Below are 19,994 nucleotides of genomic sequence, written 5' to 3' on the forward strand. Positions count from 1 at the left end.
TCAAAATTGGTGAATTTTTGTGTAGCCATTTTAGTATGGAAGATGAGAGAAAAAAAGCAACATTTTGGGCATGTTATGCTTTATTATTTCAAGAAAGGTAAAAACGCAACTGAAACGCAGAAAAAGATTTGTGCAGTATATTGAGAAGGTGCTGTGGCTGCTCAAAGTTGTCAAAAGTGATTTGCAAAGTTTCGTGCCAGAGATTTCTCGCTGGACAACACTCCATGGTCGGGTAGACCAGTTGAAGTTGACAGCGATCAAATTGAGACATTAATTGAGAACAATCAATGTTATACCACGCAGGAGATAGCTGACATACTCAAAATATCCAAATCAAGAGCTGAAAATCATTTGCACCAGCTTGGTTACATTAATCGCTTTGATGTTTGGGTTCCACATAACTCAAGCAAGAAAAAAACCTCCTTGACCATATTTCCACATGTGATTCTCTACTTAAACATAAAAAAAGTTCCATTTTTAAAACAAATTGTGAAGAGCGATGAAAAGTGGATACTGTACAATAATGTGGAACGGAAGAGATCGTGGGGCAAGCGAAGCGAACCACCACCAACCACACCAAAGGCCGGGCTTCATCGAAAGAAGGTGCATATGGTGGGACAGGAAGAGGGTCCTCTATTATGAGCTCCTTCCGGAAAACCAAATGATTAATTCCAACAAGTACTGCTCCCAGTTAGATCAACTGAAAGCAGCACTCAACGAAAAGCATCCGGAATTAGTCAACAGAAAACACATAATCTTCCATCAGGATAATGCAAGACCACGTGTTTCTTCGATGACCAGGCAAAAACTGTTATAGCTTGGCTGGGAAGTTCTGATCCACCCGCAGTATTGCACCTTCAGATTTCCATTTATTTCGGTCTTTACAAAAATTCTCTTCATGGAGAGAATTTCAATTCCCTGGAAGACTGTAAAAGGCACCTGGAACAGTTCTTTGAGCAAAAAGATAAAAAGTTTTGGGAAGATGGAATTATGAAGCTGCCTGAAAAATGGCAGAAGGTAGTGGAACAAAAGGGTTAATACATTGTTCAATAAAGTTCTTGGTGAAAATGAAAAATGTGTGTTTCATTTTTACGTTAAAAACCGAAGGAACCTTTTGGCCAACCCAATAATACCTCCTTCCCTTTTCTTATACAAAATTTGCTATTCCTCCCTCAGAACCTCTGCATGATTTGGGCCCTGATTTAGAAGTCCCTCAGTATTACTAATTCACATCTCTCTCAAAACTTGACACTCAGGCTCCAGAAAACTTTCTCTGATTAATTTCATGAGGCTGATCTTTCCTCAACCCTGTATTCTCTCAACATCATGCACATTTGCCATTATTATGTTGATGTCCTTTTCACACGTGGGTATTATACCTCCCCACTCATGCTGAATGCAGATAGCAGAGCCAACATATTGTGTTGTGTGTTTGATCCCTCAAAGGGTAGAGTTATGAACAACAGTGGTCACTTAGTAAAGGCCGAATGATACCCAAGGAAGACAAACTCATTTGCATTCTCTAAAGACCCTGTTCCCCAGCCCTCCCAATTATTTTCAGTCCTCTCCACTAAACTCCCAAGTTTTCTATGTCTCTTTTAAATCACAATGTCCCAAGAATAAAAAGAAGGAGGTTCCACATATAACCGTGAGGAAAAGATAATCAATGAATTATCCCAGAGAAGAGAATGCTGTGTAAAGTCCAAATGGCTTTCCTAAAGAAAGCCAACACAAAAGGGAATCAACTTCAAATTCCTACCACTTGATAAAAGCTGGAAAGAAGAAGCTGTGGAGTTTGAGCATCCGTCTTTAAAGAGATCTCAAAGAAAACAAGCCTTTCCTGTGTATCTGGGGGAATTAGAGTCCTCCACAGAGGCCAGGCAAGAGATCGGGTCAATTGATAAAGAGCTCTGAGTCAGGACATACCAGAAAGTAGATAAATCAGAAGTTTCCACCAGCATATTCTCTACTGAGTCCAGCATTTGAGAGTGAAAGACAATGAGGTTCATCACCTTGGCTAAGTCAGGGTTCTCGTGCAGGTGCAGGGGAGCCTTAGCCACACTGGTATACGCCTATGGTTGGAGTTCGGAAAAGGGTGGAGAAAAACAAGATAAATGAAAAAGACTCCCAGTCTTGGGACTACAGTTTGGCTGGTATTTGTCCTGTCCAATCAGCAGTTTTCAGTGTTGAATCATTCCATACAGCAGAGCTTAGGAGTTAGAAAGAGAAGGGATTGTGAGGGAGAGAAAACCTTGAGAATGGGGGACCATTAACAGAAACAGACCTACCTGTAGACGGAACCAGTCCAGCCTCAATCCAGAAAATTCAAATTTTTCTCCATTATCAACTGTAAGAAAAATAGAAGTTTAAAAGGAAATAATAAAACAGCATCTCTATCCAACTGCATGGAATGGTATAACAGGTCCTCTTCAAAGTCATCTTGGCTATTCCCTGGCTCAAGAGATCAATATTTCTAGAAAAAAAGATGTTTGCCATCACTCTTCCTCCTCCAATTCCCTCCAGTTACCTTGCTTGAGATTCAGAGAGGAGAGAGTATTGACGAATGAGGACATTATGATGGACTCCTCCTCAGGACACACAGACAGGTTCTAAAAGAGAAGGTGGAGTTACCGTCAAGAAGGTATAAGTTCCGCCAAGAGAGAAACAAGACCACAAGGCTCAGTCAGTGTATGAAGGTAGGAAGAGCTGCCAAGTGCCACAAACAGAGAGAAAGAGCCAAACAAGACATGGAGGAACCTCCCTGAGTTCCCTGCCATGCTAACACCCAACTGCCTTTTACTCTTCTCTCCTATTTCTGTGCAGCCTCACTTGGGGAAAAAAATTGCTATGGTTATTAGTCCTTTTTTTAAATTTTAACAAACGTAGAGGGGAAAATCAGGCTTTTTGACACACAATCTACAGAGCATGAGATTCAGCCAGGGTGGCCCCCAGGGGAAAATGACCAGGGATCACCCCCAAATTTCCAAAGTATCATCAATTAAACATACTTGAATGATGTCACTGAGCACAAGAGCATCAAATCTGGCCAGGTACTGAAGGTGGTATTGCTCTATCACCTTGACGTGTCTTCGGACCAGAGCCCTAATCTCCTCCAACAAGAAAAGCAGTTCTGCAATGCTCCTACAAAGTCGAGGATGAGAACAGAGAGCTGTATGAGACTGAAAACGTGACCCGAAACAAAGACAGCGACAACAGGGCAGAAACTGAGACCTCCCGAGGTCACTTGATGTCCCCCCGTCCCTTTTCCCAGTCCATCTAAGGTCAAGATTCTTAACCATGCCAAGTACTAACGAGTCAGCGTAGTCCTCAGGTGTCTTCGTCTTGGTGACATTTTCTGTGTGGCGAACCAGCCAAGTGACCTCATCACGAATGAAGGACAGGGCCATGAAAGCAAAAAGGGCCTAAGGAGGGGACAGGGACTATGAGAATTTTCAACTTTATAAATGGATTTCAAAGCACAGAGAAGACTATCATGAAAATATGCATATGGAAACAACGGTGTAACCATACCAACAGTGGTATCCAATATTAAACACAGAGACTCACAAAAAACTATCTGTCTTCAATTAGTTCACAGTCAAATAGAGGATAAGGCAAGTACACAAATAGCTATAATATATGATATACTATGATAGTGCCCAAAAAAGAGATACAAGAAGTTTTAGGGTACTCTAAGAAGATTCAAGGGAATCAGCATATACATACACAAACAGAACAAAAAACTCAGAAATGCAAAAACGCATGAATGCCAAGTCATCCCCCACATAGGAGTCTTTTATCATTGAACATCGTCCCCCTCCCAACGTTTCTTTCTCTTGCCTTGGGACCCAGTAGTCCTGGTTCATCGGTTAACACAGTCTCCAGCTCCTTCACAGCCATCCGCAGAAATTGACGCCTTTGAGAGTGAAACTGGCCACTGAGGAAAGAAAGTGGAAACTAGAGAATATTGCCTCACCCACCCTTAAAAATCTTCCAAAGGCAGTGCAGAAGACAGCTGCATTTAGGAAGGGGTGTCAGCTAGGAGGAAGGTTCAATGCCACAGTTAGACCTGGTAAGGAAACACAAGAATCTGTGGGGCAGCAGCAAGTTCTTGGGTTGAGACAATAAGGCTGTACAGAAACTTGGGTGAGAACAAGGAGAGGAGAGAACAATCTCAGGAGAGATTCCTATTCCATCCCCTCTGGAAGAGCTCATTGCCCGCCTTTACCTGTTTGCAATTGCATGTTCCTTGCTTTCCTTTACGTCTGCCACTCGCTTGCCGTACCTGAGGATTGACATACACACAGAAGGGTTGGCCATACCACCAGCTAAAGGCCTTTTCCCACCTTCCCAGTCCTCAGAGATTCCAAACTACAGCCTGCAGGGGCATGGGCAGCCTTCACCATCAGGATCTTTCCAAACCTTACTTTTTACCCTGACCTATTAACAAGAGATTCATAGAGTTTAGAGATTATCTAGTTCTCATCATTATTTTGCAGATAAAGAAAATAATACCTGCAGAAGAAAACTGACTTGCCCAAGGTCACATAGGGTTTTAATGGCAAAGCTGGAACTAGATATCTTGTCCTGTGCTCCTGCCTTGACACCTTCAAGCTGAAGTACTCTTCCAGGTTTGAGGGAAATACAAAGCAGCAGTGCATAAATATGACACTGCTCTCAAGTAAAAGTAGTTACTCCAGGGCTTCCCTGGTGGCGCAGTGGTTGAGAATCTGCCTGCTAATGCAGGGGACACGGGTTCAAGCCCTGGTCTGGGAGGATCCCACATGCCGCGGAGCAACTAGGCCTGTGAGCCACAACTACTGAGCCTGCGCATCTGGAGCCTGTGCTCCTCAACAAGAGAGGCCGCGACAGTGAGAGGCCCGCGTGCCGCGATGAAGAGTGGCCCCCTGCTTGCCACAACTAAAGAAAGCCCTCGCACAGAGACGAAGACCCAACACAGCCAAAAATAAATAAATTTATTTTAAAAAAAAAAAGTAGTTACTCCAGCTCTCCCCTGGGTCCCATTCCCACCCACCTCCACTTAGAATTTAACCTTATCAGTTACCCTTTTGTCACTTCAATCTCTCTCTCTCTCTACTGGTTTATTCTCTTCTCCCAATAAGCCTCCCTTATTCTAAAAGGACCCTCGCTTGACCCTGACAATCTACTGAACTTTGCTCATTCTCCCACACCACCAAACTCCTCCAGAGAGACACCTTTACTCTTTTTCACCTCACCTTTCACTGACCCTTGAAGTCCATATGATCTTAGACACTAAACAAACTGCTCTCTCTTAGGTCACCGTCAACTTTTGAAACACCAAATTAGATGGCCTTTTCATTGTTCTTTGTTTCTCCGTAACATTTGACTCTCCTGACCATACTTCTTTTTTTCAACTACTGACCCATGCTCAAAAGTCCCACGCTACTTTAGGCTCTGTGCTCTCTATGTCCCTTATATCTGTCTTCTCTTGAATTGCATCTGTTGCCACCACATTAGTCGAATTTATAACCTTTCGTTTCTCTTCTCCAAACCACCCCTTATTGAGCTTAGCACAGAATCAAAGAAATTTAGAGTTGGAAAGTATCTTAATCAAATCAGGATTCAACTCCACAGCATTCCTGGTGGGTAATTATTTCATCCTCTACGTGGTATGATGGAAAGTGAGAGGATTAAGAGTCAAAAAATCTGGAATGATTTCCTAATTTCATCTCTTATTAATTGAGTGACACTGAGACTGAGCCTCTATTTTCTCATTTATAAAAGAAGATATTGGGACTTCCCTGGCAGTCCAGTGGTTAGGACTTAGCACTTCCACTGCAGGGGGCACGGGTTTGACCCCTGGTCAGGGAACTAAGATCCCACATGCCGCGTGGCACAGCCAAAAAAAAAAAGAAAAAAAGAATATATTAAACATATACCTGAGTATAAGTAACATGAAGATCAAATTAGATCATTTATGGCAAAGAACTCCCTAAACTATAAATCTTACATGTTAGTGTTGTTCTTAATGATGGGGAACAACACACGCTTCAGACATCCCTTCCATTCCCCAGAAGCGGTAATCATTAGAAAGTGTTTCTATATATCTGTATCTATTTACCTCCTGTAACTTCTAATTATTAATCTTAGATTTACTCTCTCTTAAGTCTGGCAATGAATTTTTAATAATACTCAGTTGTTGAGAGTATGATGAATAAGTATTCTCATAGATGGTAGATAATACATCTGTTTGGAGGACAATTTGGGAAGAGCTATTAAAATTTGAAATATGCATATCCTTTACCCCAGCAATTCCACCTGTAAGAATTTACCCTATAGAAATGTTCACAAAGATATATGTCTAAGGATGTTCATTTCAACATTGTTTGTAAAGGTTTTTTTTTTTTAAAAAAAAAAAGGAGGGAGTGAGGGAACACTTCAAATGTCCATCAATAGTGGATTGGATAAATAAATTATGTTACAACCACATAATAAAATACTGTTTGAATGTTAAAAAGAATAAGTCTCTGTAGACTGACACGCAAAGATATCCAAAATAAAGTAAAAAAAAAAAACAACTTCAGGATATAATGTAGAGGGGCTTCCCTGGTAGCACAGTGGTTAGGAATCTGCCTACCAATGCAGGGGACACGGGTTTGGGCCCTGGTCCAGGAAGATCCCACATGCTGTGGAGCAACTAAGCCCGTGTGCCACAACTACTGAGCCTGCATTCTAGAGCCTGTGAGCCACAACTACTGAGCCCACGCGCCTAGAGCCTGTGCTCTGCAATGAGAAGCCACCGCAATGAGAAGCACGTGCACCACAACAAGGAGTATTCCCCACTCGCTGCAACTAGAGAAAGCCCGTGCGCAGCAACAAAGGCCCAACGCAGCCAAAAAAAAAAAAAAAAAAGAATATAATGTAGAATGTGGATCCATTGCTTTTTATCAATTGCTTATATAAGGTTGAAAATATATGCACACCTTTACATGTTCATTATAATCTACTAGATTATAAAAAAATTATAAAAAAAAAAGAAAAATCACTCAATGGCTCCCTATCCCTTTTTTAAAAAAAATAAATTTATTTATTTTTTTTTTGGCTGTGTTGGGTCTTCGTTGCCGCGCACGAGCTTTCTCTAGTTGCGGCGAGCGGGACGGGCTCTAGAGCACAGGTTCAGTAGTTGCTCCACAGCATGTGGGATCTTCCCAGACTGGGGATCAAACCCGTGTCCCCTGCACTGACAGGCAGATTCTTAACCGCTGTGCCACCAGGGAAGTCCCTCCCTAGCCTTTTTAGAACAGGCTCAAACCCCATGACAGGACATCCAAGGCCCCAGCTTACCTCTCCAAATCTGTCTCTTGACAACATCTTCATTTTTGTAACCTGGGCTATATGAATTTCTTAGAACTTGCCATGTTCCTTTTTGCCTCGAAATCTTGATAGTTTCTCTGCCTAAAGTATCTTTCTCTGCCTTAAGCAATTTCCCTGCCTTTCCATCCCTACCCCCACCACTCCAGCACACACACACATACACACACACACACACACACACACACACACACACACACACACACACACACACACACACACGCTTCCCCTTTTTAATTCTTCAGGTCTATCTGTCTCCAGGTTTTCCTGGATCCTCCAGGGCCAGTTTAAGTACCCTTCTAAAGCACTTTAGGTTTATACATCATAATCCCTTATTATATCACAACAGTTTATTTTTCACTAATTTGCAAGCTCTTTGAGAGCAGGGATTCTGTCTTTTTTTATTTAATAAGCACATATATTGCACTTACAAAGTACCAGGCACTTTTCTACATGCTTTATAAATAGTTACTCTTTCATTCCTCATAACAACCCTATGAGGTAGGTCATAGGGAAGTATTATTATTATTTATAGACAAATTGAGGCATGGCATAGAGAAGCTAAGTAACTTGCCCAAGATCACATAGCCAGTAAGTGGTAGAGCTGGAATTCAAACACAGGTAATCTGGTTTCAGAATCCGTTATCTTAACCTCTATGCTATCTTACTAACTAATGTATCAAGTGAAGTACCTAGTAAATAGAATGTATTCAATAAATATTTGTTCAATAATTAGAATTATTCCTTAACACCTGTACTTGGGACACTTATGGAGACTAGAAAAGGATATCAGGAGGGGCTAAAAATCCCTAAAAAAAAGGATGTCAGGAGGGGCTAAAAGATTAGCTGGGACCTCATATCTCACCCTTTCAAACCGCTAAACAGATCCTCGGTGACCTTGTGCACTTGTAGCACATCCTCCCGTATGAGGGTGATGTACAGGGAACCCTGCAGACACAGCTTCCACAGCTTCTGGCACTGGCCATTGGAGTTGAGGCACCCGTGACAAAGAAGAAACCCAACTGTGGGTGGGTAAAACAGTGCAGAGGAAGACTTTTAGAATTCGATCTCCATATAACATGCTATGTCTGTTCCCACCTCATCCCACAAAACTTACTGACAATCCAGCGCTCCATCACTTCCACAGACAGGTACTCACAGGCCATCTATGAGAAGAGAGGCGGAGATGGTCTAGCAGTTATTTAACTTGGTCTACGCTAAAGACTAAGGCAGTCGAGACAAGGGCAGTCAAGCTAGAGTTTGAGTATTAAAACCAACTTTTATTTTACCAGACTGGATAAGGGCACATTGATAAGCCAATATCTGGGAAAGCTGCCAGTCATGGAGGTGAGGCACTAGAAGTGGAGTGAGGAGAAAAGAATATAGTTGAGAAAAGAAAAAGGAACTTGGACTGGAAGTGAGGACAAACAAATGGTTTGACATAACTTCTCTTCAACAATTCAGGAGAGTAATACTCAAAATCTCATGATTTCCGTCTCCCTTGGATTCTTTTACCATGTAAAGTATACGTCACTTGTTTGGTGCTTCTCATACTCTTGTACCGTCAGTTCTATTTTTATGAATACACGGCATATCTTCCTACTAGATTATAAATTCTTTGAAGCAAGGACCTTGGGCCGATAGTAGTTGAATAAAAACATTTGTTGATTAATTGACATCTATGCTCAAGTTCCTGCTGGGCTGAATAGGTGCCTAATGACCCAGTTTCATCCATTCATTCATTCTATGAACATTTATTAAATTCCTTCTGTGGGCAGGCACACACTAATCCTGGTCCAAAGAAAATCTCCAACCCAACTATGATTGTTTTAGCCACAAGAGGTGATCAACTCAGAGGCATATCCTAGAAGAGGGCTAAAGCACTCTTAGGGCTGATGTTTCCTGAAAAGAAGCACCCTCTAAAGAGATGGCCTTGGAAAGAGAATACTTCCACTGACAAGAGGAAAAGGGAACTCACTGTGTCTGAATTAGCAGGGTTAATCATGGCTGCAGGGGTGCTGATGAGACTTAGAAGCTGGGCACTACGCCACTGCTCAGCCCCCTGGTTCCTTCGGACAAACAGAAAGTGCAAAGAAAGCAGGGCTCCACTCACAGCCTGTGGAGAAAAACAAATGAATCTCCAATGTCAATGATGGGGACAACATACTTCTGCCTGAGGAATTCTCCACTCTCTCAAGAAACTTGCCTTTGTGTGAGGCCCAAACTCCTCTGTCAGCTTCTTCAGAGGGTGGTCATACTCCAAGACCATCTGACCAAGACGGGCAAAACTGGGGTCACTGGAAGCATAGGAAAAAGGAGTTACAGCCCTCCCTTAAACATGATGTAAACTCTCATGTTTGCATATAGGATAACGATGTGTACATAGTCTGGTATTCTCCACCACCTCCAAAGATACTAAACTGTGAATTACATATACAGATAACCCACTCCAGGCCCAGGTATAACTAAGATAGAATCACATGATTTGGGGCTGGTCCATGAAAGTTTCTTCATTATAAGCACCTGAAATAAGGTTGGACACATGATAGGTATTCTATAAATTCATATTGATTAGTCACAAATCAAGTAATATGGCTGGACCCAAATCTGTATACAACCCAAAAGAATATATATACATTCAAAGCGAATGATAAGTCATGTGCCTAGGTATTCATGTAGGCACATGGGAATACACATCACACATAGAACAATGTTCCACAGGCCCCTCTGATCCCTCTGGTCTTTATTTTTTTCAGCCCTTAAATACTTTTATTTGCACTAATGGAAAGGCAAAGAATTGCAGATAATCCAAAATCCATTTATATTTGGCTCCAAATGTATTTTCAAACATTACTTACCTCTAATGGCTTTAACTTTACTAATATTATTCCTACCAATATTAAAAAGAATTTTCTTTGCCTTTTGCAATAACCTCAAAAGCAGAGTGGCAGCCAGCCCAGGATTAAAAACTCATTAGAGACAGGGCAATTGTTTTACTTTGCCTGGGTTATCATATAGACTATAGATTCTCACATGAGAAAGCATGCCATCTATTTCTCTTGTATCCACCTTTACCTCATAGCACCACGTATGAGATTCTTCATCTTGTATATCTCAACTCACCCATGTCCATGCAGCATCTCATGGGCACAGTTGTACACGCCAATGAGCACCCGTCGATCCTCAATCCGTGACAGAAGTAAAATAACTGAGGTATAGGTCACTATCAAGTCCAGGTAACTCCGAGTGAAGTCAAAGTTGAGATTCTACAAGGAAAATACATAGGAACCCAAGAACAGCAAGGCCTATTAACCACTATTTCCCCAACCATTCCAGACAGTGCTAAACAGACTCTGGAAAGATCTATTTAGAAGGAGAAACTGACAAGACTGCAAATTCAGAAGGAGAAAATTTTAACAAAATTCAGGAGCTAAAAGTGAGCTCAAGATATAAGGAGGCCAGGAAATAAGGTGGCATTTAGAGGTTGGAGGAGGTAGAATAAGAAGATTTTTATGTGAATTCTGGATTAAATAAATCACATTGCTGATCTGCTTAACATGTAAATACACTTTTTTTTTTTTTTTTTGCGGTACGCGGGCCTCTCACTGTTGTGGCCTCTCCCGTCGCGGAGCACAGGCTCCGGACGTGCAGGCTCAGTGGCCATGGCTCACAGGCCTAGCCGCTCCGCGGCATGTGGGATCTTCCCAGACCGGGGCACAAACCTGTGTCCCCTGCATCGGCAGGCGGACTCTCAACCACTGCGCCACCAGGGAAGCCCGTAAATACACTTTAACTTCAACATTTTTACAAAAGAATTATAGTCCTGGAATTAATAGCCATTCATTCATTATACAGTATATATTATATTATATATATTATATTATAGTCCTGGGGGAATAGCCATTCCTCCAGTCCCATCTCACCCCACACTGTCCCAACAGAGACAATTTCCGTGGCTCTAGGATAGAAGAGAATTGCCAAGAATCTTACAATATCAAAATGGCACTGGCAGGCATCAATCGTGTTGAGAAGTTCATATACATGATCCTGGGGGCAGAATCGGAGATGAGAATGAATAAAGAATAAAAAGAAGATGACATGTACTACCAGAATTTGAGGGGAAGGTTCTCTCCCTTGGAGGTCCTAGAGAGCCACTGAATAACATAAGGGCGGGTTGCTGAGTAGAGGGAGTTCCTCCTCCGTAAGCTGTCCGTGGGCCCCTATCAGTCTACCCTACTGGATGCCCATGTCTCCACAGGCACAAGTCACTACTACATTATGCACACTTTCCCTGATCTTATCATCCCAGTGCCCCCTTCCTCCACCAAAAAAGGTTACAAGATGCAGACCATCTGATAGGCTGTTTCTAAACTACCAAAAATCAGACCCATTTTTATTGATGAATCCCAAAATCAGTCTGTTCTTTGATTCTGTCTCTTATTCTCAGAAGTTAATCATTAACAAATGGGAAAACTACCCAACTTTCTACATGTTTCTGTTTACTGATCACCTACTATGTACTAAGTACTTACTAGGTAAGTTGCATATACTTCATTTAACCTCATTTCAGTGTGAGAGGGATTCTTTTTCTTTTCATACATAATTTTACCTAAATAAATATGCAGTTTTACTGTGGACACTTCCCTCCCCGCAACATCAGCACCCACCCTCCATCCTGCCCAACCCTCAGGTAAACCAGTTTAACAACCCGGTATGTCCTTTCTTAATTTTCATCCTATTTATATAATCCTATTAGATAGGGAGAAAAAGAGAGAGAGGGGTCTTTTTGAAAATCATTTGTGTTAAAAATTTGAGATAATATTACACTGTTCTTATTTTACTTTTCTTATTCAACCTTACCTGCTAAAAGTCCTCAAGTCATCTGGTAGAGCACTAATGTACTTCTTATTAATGGCTGCATAATAGCCCATGGTACGGCCAGTTCATTCAGCCTTTTTCCCACTGATGAGTGTTTGCTTTGTTCCAATTCCTGGCCCTATCCACTGCACATTGGTACTTTCATTTCTACAAAAGTGGAACTGCTAGATCAAAGGGTATATATATTTTTATTTTTAAAATATGTTGCCAAAAGATTTGAACAGGCTCTTTACAATTAAAAATATAAAAATGACGAACAAGCACATGAAAAGACGCCCAATAATATTAGTCATCAGGGAAATGCAAATTAAAATCACAAGAAGATATCACTACACACACCCAACAGAATGACTAAAATTCGGGAGTTCCCTGGTGGTCCAGAGGTTAGGACTTGGCACTTTCACTTCAGTGGCCCAGGTTCAATCCCTGTTCAGGGAACTAAGATCCCGAAAACTGTTTGGCACGGCCAAAAAACAAAAAAAAAATGAATGACTAAAAGCAAGTGTTGATGAGAATGTGGAGCAACTGGAACACTAATATATTGCTGATGGGAAGGGAAAATGGAACCACGACTTTGGAAAAAATGTTTGGCTGTTTCTTATAAAATTAAACATATACATACCATATGATTTAGCAATTCAACTTCTAGATTATTTACCCAGGTGAAATGAAAAATGATTTGTACTCAAATGTTTATGGCAACTTGTGCATAATGGCCAGAAACTGGACACAACCCAAAAGTCCATCAACAGGTAAGTGGATAAACAGATTGTATCCATACAATGAAATAGTGCTCAGCAAAAATAGGAAATGAATCATGAAACATAAACAAATCTTAAAAACATGCTGAGTGAAGGAAGCCAGACACAAAAGAAAACATGCTATATAGATTCTAATTATATATATGAACCCCTGAAAAAGAAAAACCTAATCTGGAAAGCAGACCAGTGGTTGCCTGGGGCCAGGAGTCAGGGAGGTAGGGATGGACTGAGGAAAAAAAGGTGCAGGGAAGCTTTGGGTTGATGGTTAATTTTCTGTACTTTGTGGCGGTTGTTACACAGGTGTATACATTTGCAAACTTATTAAATGTATGGGGAAAAATGTTTCCAAGTTACCTTCCCCAAAAGGCTGTATCTAAAGTAACATATGGGGAAACTGAGGCTAAGAGCAGTTAAGAAACTCCCCAAAGATCACAAAACTAGTAAGGCAAAGTATCAGAATTAGAACCCGGAGGCCATGATCTTCTGTCTATACTACATGATCTCAAGACCTCTGTCTAGGTCAATGCTGCCTCCTTTGCTGGGAGGGCCTGTCTACAACTCCTTCCTGCAACCCAGTTCCCAAGAGATATAAGATATAACTGAAGTTTGCTTTCAGCCTCTCATACAACCAGTGTCACTACACTGTAAAGACAGAATCAGAAGGGAATGGATTTAACATCTGTTTGGCCTATTACTTTATTATATGCTAAACACTGTACTAGATGTTTTCAATGTGTTATCTCATTTAATTCTCACAAATACCCCATGTAGTAAATCTCATTTCCCCTTTTATAGATAAAGAAACTGGGAGTCAAAGAGTTTCTTGTCTAAAGCCATACAGTTTGTAAGTGATAAGGCTGAGATTTAAAACCAGGTCTGTCTGATTCAGAGCCTACCTACTTTACAATGCACAATACCTCCGTGTCTCTATTTCCCTTCCTGCCCTGAATGAGGCATACTAGATTCCTTGGGCTCAGAACTTTACCACTGCAGCAACCAGAGGTATCCTAAAATCTCCTTTGGACAAATTTTCTAATAATAGACTTTTTATATGCTTCCAGCATTCTTCTACTACCTCCACCAGTGCCTACCTTCTTCCTAATCACTACTCTCAATTCCAAATGAATTAACCTCTGACCTGACCCTCCCTCTTCACTGCATGATCTAATGAACAGCCTGGATTAGCTCCCTAGAGAAAATACAGGACACCCAAAGCAGGGTCCCATACTCTTGTACCACCTGAAAAAATACTATAATACCATCACAAACTTAAATGGCTCAGATGACTAAAATTTGTGTTATTTCTTGAATACATAAATAATAGGTGTTCATTGCAGAATAATTAGAAAATACAAACATAATTTCAATTTATTTTTAAAGCCACTCATAATCTCACTATGTAAAGAAGTTCCAGCCTTATTTATATGCATATTTACCTATGTAAATATACATTTTAGGGACATCTCCTGTCGTAAGCTACATTGTAATTTGCTTTTATACTGAAGAACATGTGAAGAGCATTTTTCCATGCCGATTAATATAAATATGTGTTATCCTTAACAGCTGTATAATATTCATTTATAGACATATACTCTGAACTTTTAACTAAACCTCTATTTCTTGAATATATGATTATCAAGTTGTCACTATCATAAGTAATGCAACAGAGTACATTCTTGTACATATACCTTTGCACTTCTGATTGTTTCCTTAAGACAAATTTCTAGAATTAGAATTGTTACATTTAAAAGTATATATTTTTAAGACTTTTGAAACACCATATCGATCTGCCCTTCAAAAACATTGTACTAAATAATTTTTCACAGTTTATGTTTACAAAAATAGTACATGCTCATTGTTTAAAACTCAATTTATCATCCATGTATTATGCTACCAAACACTGTTAACAATTAGACAAATCCAAACTGAGGGAAATTCTGAAAAATAACTAGTCTGGACACTTCAAAAAGGTCAGTGTCATGAAAGACAAAATAAGGCTGAGAACTATTCTAGATTAAAGACTAAAGAGACATGACAACTAAGAGACATGACATCATAAATTCAATGTATGATCCTTGAGACAACTAGAGGAATATGAATATGGGCTATATATTAACTACAACATTGTAGCAATTTTACATTTCCTGAGTATGATAATTGTATTAAGGTTAGGTAAGAAAATATTCTTGCTCTTAGCAGATGTATGCTAAAGTGTTCAGGGAGGGAAATGTCACGATGCCTGCAACTAACTCAAATGGTTCAAGAAAAAAAAAAAGGTAAACAAACATGGCAAAATACTAAAAATCAGGAGATCCAGGGGGAGAGTAGAACAATGTTCATTGTACCATTCTTGAAATTTTTCAGTAGATTTGTAATAAACTATTGGTTAAGAATACTTAAAATTTTAACTCAAATAATACAAAAATGTATAGTGTAATAAGTTAAAGCCAATCATAATAATCCACCCCCAAAGGCAGGTATTTTTAACAGTTTAATGTGAAATATTCCACATCTTTCATATATATATATATATATATATATATATATATATATATATACTAACACTATGTGTATATAAGTTTATGTATCTTTTAAAACAAAAATAAAATTGTATCATAGACTATTCTGCAACTCACTTTCATTTAACAATACAACTTAGATATCCCTCCATATATCAATACATCTTATTTTTTCAAGAAACGGGAATAAGGAACATAAAAGAACGTCCAAACATTGGGGACCTGGGCTAGAGAGAGCTCACCCGAAATTCCATAACGTCCACAAATGACTGGTAGTAGTTGGTGAGGAATCTAATTATCTCAGATTTTTCCCGATGTACTGGTCCTAAATGTTGCTGAGAGAAACAAAATAAAAAACACAAATTAAGAAGACAATTGATCAAAGTAACCCAAGAAGAACAGGGGTTGTACCTAAAACATTCTTAAAGAGGGTTAAAATACACTGACAGAGGAAGCTGGAAAGTCTTCGAACTCGGAAGGTTTTTAAACAGAGAATACTCTCTATCTAGGCAGGATGGTTGCATGCAGTCCTGACTGGATATAGATTGTGAAATGAGAGGAAATTTCAAGGTCTCTTTCAGCTAAAGAGGTTTATTATTCATATCAAAGTCAAAAGAAGCTGAATGAGAAGATGCTATAGATAAGATGGTAAGAAATCTAGGGCTAACATTTAATAAGGGAGAAGTAAGGGATATGACACTAGATGCATAACTCTAAGACAGTAACCGAGAAAACACTGAGGGGGAAATAGGAACAACAATAAAATATATGCAACTGCTTCATCGATAGAGCCATCTTTCTTGGAAAGAACAAAGTGTTCTTGTGAATCTTACAATGGAGAAAGGGGCAATGCTTTGCTCCAGTTTACCCTAGGAGAATCCCATCTTATCTCAGAATTCTTAAGACTACAACAACCTGAAGCCCTGTGGTTGAGCTTAGGAAAACTAAAAGAAGGCTACTCCATCCCCTGCCAAGTTCAAAGAGAGGCAGTCAAAAGAGAGTTTGAACCATCCAAGCACAGAGTTATTTCAGAGAAAGGAGAGAAGAGGGACAGCATTCTCACCGTGCTGTTTCGGACATCTATGTTGGGAAATTTCTTGTTGATGTACTTGAGAGATGATTCCATGGACTTTTCCAGTAAGAAAGGGGGCTTGGATTTGGGGTCTGAACAAGTCTGCACAAATAAATAACACTATATTTCAACCCTTTCTCCCGCTCCTTGGAAACATACCTCTTCCTGCATCATGCATTCTCACACAATCTCTCTTAGGGAAAGGGAATCTGGGAATTAATTATAAAAGCATAAGAGTAGGTCAGGAACAAGTTCCAGGACATTAAGCCAACTATCAGAAGAGCTAAATAACCTCAGCATTTCGTCTTGCTGGGTAAAGCTTAACATCTGCTCGCCCGGCACAAAGAGGAAGCTCTCTCCTCACCCCTCAGCTGAAGCCGGAAGGAGTGAGAAAAGCAGCTGCTCAGGACTTAGACTCTGTGGGAGAATCAGTGTCACAATTATGTCCATTATATAAGCATCTTATCCCAAAGGGCATTTATAGGGGGCATGGAGACAGAGAAACTATGTCCCCAGTGATTTGTTTTATTATGAAATGCACCAAAGTCCCCTCCCCCCAAGTCCCCTATTTTCTCTTCCAGAAATTCCCCACTCCCACCTGTCTTTATCTCTTAACTTCACTAGGCCCAGCCCCTAGTCCACCTCTTGCCACCAGCTTCTCCCAATTCCGAAGTTCCTATCCTAAACACACATATATATAAAACCACCGCAACAACTGTCTCAGAGCCTAAGTCCCTCAGAAGGTACCTACTCTTTTTTTAATCCAAATAGCGTATCTATTTTTTCCTTTTAGGGAAAGTACTTGCACGAAAAAGTTTTTGCCAGAGACCCAACTTTGGCTGTCTTCAGAGTGTGGGGGACCAGCACTAAACGATAAGACCCAGAATTCTAGACCCAGACTTTTATCCAGGAGACCCGGAACACAGTTATTTCCCATCCCATCTCTAACCCCAGCAGGAAGCAGACACCCTCGTTGGGGGTGAGAATCATACCAAGAAAGGCGGAAGCCCTGAAAAAAAGCCTCCGCTTCTGCCTCCCAGCACTGGCTGTCCTACATAATCCGAGTGACTGAAGGCCAGTTAAACTAGAGAGAAAGAGGAGCAAGCCTAACGGCTGGACCTGCCTCAGGGTTCCCTGCCTTACGACTGCTGGAATAGTTAGTACTAGTCCACTTGCCTATGCTTACCTTCTTGATGTTATACATTCGGATGAGAACCCCCTGACCTCGGTCATTCAGGATAGTGAGCTTCTCTGCTAATTTATGCTCGTAGGCAGAAGTCAAAGACATGATGGCCACGGAGAGAGAGGAGCATCCAGACAGCAATGCCTGATCTCCCCAAACACTTTCAGCTTGGGTGGTGACACCCTCTGGGCGGAGGCACCCAGCCTGGTTGGTGCGCTGGGCTTCCCATTGCCTCTACAATTGGCTCATGGCTGAAAGCAGTCATTACACCTCACAGGCCTCCAAATCTTCTGTGCTTCCTCTTGCACACTCAGCAGGGGAGACTTCCTCTTTCTAGCTGTGCAGCATTTTTGGTAAGACTGTAAAATGTGTGTAAGTGGGGGAGAGGGGCAGGCTTTCAAGGCTCTTCACAGTCTGCCACCAACCTTTCTGGCCTTAACCTTCCACTAGTGCCCTATATAAAGCTCCACACCAGACAAAAAGTATCAACCACCCCAGGCCCATCCACCTTTATACTTTCCCTCTTTTATATCCCCATCAAGAATGCCTATGTTATTCTCTCCTGAACCTTAAGCCTATTCACATTTTAGGGCCTAGATTAAATTCCAACTCCTCCAAACTACCCCATTCATTGTCAAACATTATATAACACTGTATTCCTTGTTATATTTTTAAGTATATGTCTTATCTTCCCAACTACATCATAAGCTCCTTAATGACAGGAATTGTATCTAACACTTCTTTATATCCCTCTAGCACAATGATTCTCAAAGTGTGGTCACATTAGCGTCACCTGGAAACTTATCTAACATGCAAATTCTCAGGTCCCACTCCAAACCTACTGAATCCAAAACTCTGGGGTAGTATCCAGCACTCTGTTTTAACAAGCCCTCCAGGTTAAATTCAATGCTCTCCCAGGTTTGAGAACCACCACTTAAGTACAATGATTCTTAAAGGTGCTTAAGAAACTGAGATCAATCCCTGTCTCCTGAGATTCAGGATTGGCAGGTCTGCAGTGGGGTCTAGAAGTGTGCATTAACAAGTACTCTAGGAGGTTTTGGTGCAAATGTTCCGTTGGACACATATTGAGAAACAATGATCTAGAACACCACCTCTTAGACACAATAGCCACTCAATAAATATGCTGATTTATTTGTTGAATTATTAAGACTAAACTGGGAAATAGGCCCCATAAAGAAGAACCAAATTAACTGAGATTAACAAGAGTAAATTAATGACAGACTTTAAATCTTAGAAGATTAGATAAATTTTAGCACTATAATATTTTGTCATTCCAAGTTAGGCCTTAACTCCCTAACTCAAGAAAATCAGCTCCCTTTCAAGTTTCTTTCAAAGCAAAAAGCAGAAAGTCCTCAGAAAATTCTAAACCAAACAGAATTGTCTTCATATCTACCTCCTTTCTAACACCTTTTCAAATAAACAAGAAGATGGAATAAAATTTCAAATATCTCTAAGGTAGACTTTGCATTTTCGGAAAACAGAATCTGCCTTCCAGCTTATTTACTGCAGTTGAGTCCCTAGAAGGCTATGGGCCTAGCATAAGGTGATAGTGGCCCCAAATATTTGAATTACCTGCTGTTACCAACGAAACTCAGGTTCTACTAAAGAGATCCATGAGGTTTCTATTGGTCTTTCACCTTGATGGAGGAGAATAAAGGGCAGGCAGTAAGACACCAATATCTACGGAGCTGACCAGCAGTATAGCAGCAGCCTCCTTATGGGTTAGTATAGCTCCTATTGGATCTTTCTCACTTGCATTTCTTATCCTCATCCAAAAAATTTTGTTAAAGACACTCCATGCCAAGCCAATCTTACGCTCTGCTATCCCCTATTATGTACTCACCAGCTTAGTGGGGACCATGTTCTCAGTGTCCTATGTTCATTTTTCATTTCTGCCTTTCTCATTTATGGATGCTTTCCCTCTTGCTGACCCAAATCCCAGTCAATCTTCTGGATCCAGCACAAACAATCCCAAGTCCAGCCCTTACTGAACTCCTATAGCACTTGATCTATAGCACATATTTCACACCTAAATTAGTTTTCACCTTTAATTGCCCAGTTCATATTATACTGCCACCTCAGCTGAACTGTAAGATTGCTAGAGCCCAGAAACACTTATTTGCCTGTACTTGGCATATGGGAAAAGCCTACATTCTGGAATCAGACAGAATTCTGGGTTCAACAGTTGAGTACAGTGGACTGAGCCT

General features: G+C 40.6%; 1 protein-coding gene across 4 annotated transcripts in view; it reads right to left on the reverse strand.

The window, feature by feature from the left end:
- The window catches only part of NCKAP1L (NCK associated protein 1 like), a 58,462-nt gene that overhangs the window by 24,599 nt on the left and 13,869 nt on the right, over window positions 1–19,994 (reverse strand). For 2 of the 4 annotated variants that reach the window (XM_079937227.1, XM_079937226.1), the window contains exons 1-16: window positions 17,770–17,897; window positions 16,575–16,685; window positions 15,754–15,846; window positions 11,344–11,400; window positions 10,477–10,619; window positions 9,560–9,650; window positions 9,332–9,469; window positions 8,471–8,519; window positions 8,219–8,375; window positions 4,229–4,285; window positions 3,841–3,937; window positions 3,313–3,422; window positions 3,009–3,141; window positions 2,528–2,609; window positions 2,289–2,347; window positions 1,927–2,072 (exon numbers count right to left, since the gene is read on the reverse strand). In XM_079937227.1, coding sequence (XP_079793353.1) covers window positions 1,927–2,072; window positions 2,289–2,347; window positions 2,528–2,609; window positions 3,009–3,141; window positions 3,313–3,422; window positions 3,841–3,937; window positions 4,229–4,285; window positions 8,219–8,375; window positions 8,471–8,519; window positions 9,332–9,469; window positions 9,560–9,650; window positions 10,477–10,619; window positions 11,344–11,400; window positions 15,754–15,846; window positions 16,575–16,685; window positions 17,770–17,871 — 1,625 coding nt within the window. In that variant the 5' untranslated portion in view covers window positions 17,872–17,897. Of the gene's footprint in view, window positions 1–1,926; window positions 2,073–2,288; window positions 2,348–2,527; window positions 2,610–3,008; window positions 3,142–3,312; window positions 3,423–3,840; window positions 3,938–4,228; window positions 4,286–8,218; window positions 8,376–8,470; window positions 8,520–9,331; window positions 9,470–9,559; window positions 9,651–10,476; window positions 10,620–11,343; window positions 11,401–15,753; window positions 15,847–16,574; window positions 16,686–17,769; window positions 17,898–19,994 lie in introns of those variants that run through there. The other 2 variants (XM_079937228.1, XM_079937229.1) reach the window with 2 other exon arrangements.

Source organism: Stenella coeruleoalba (genome assembly GCF_951394435.1).
Source record: "Stenella coeruleoalba genome assembly, chromosome: 11".
In the NCBI taxonomy this organism is placed as follows: domain Eukaryota; kingdom Metazoa; phylum Chordata; class Mammalia; order Artiodactyla; family Delphinidae; genus Stenella; species Stenella coeruleoalba.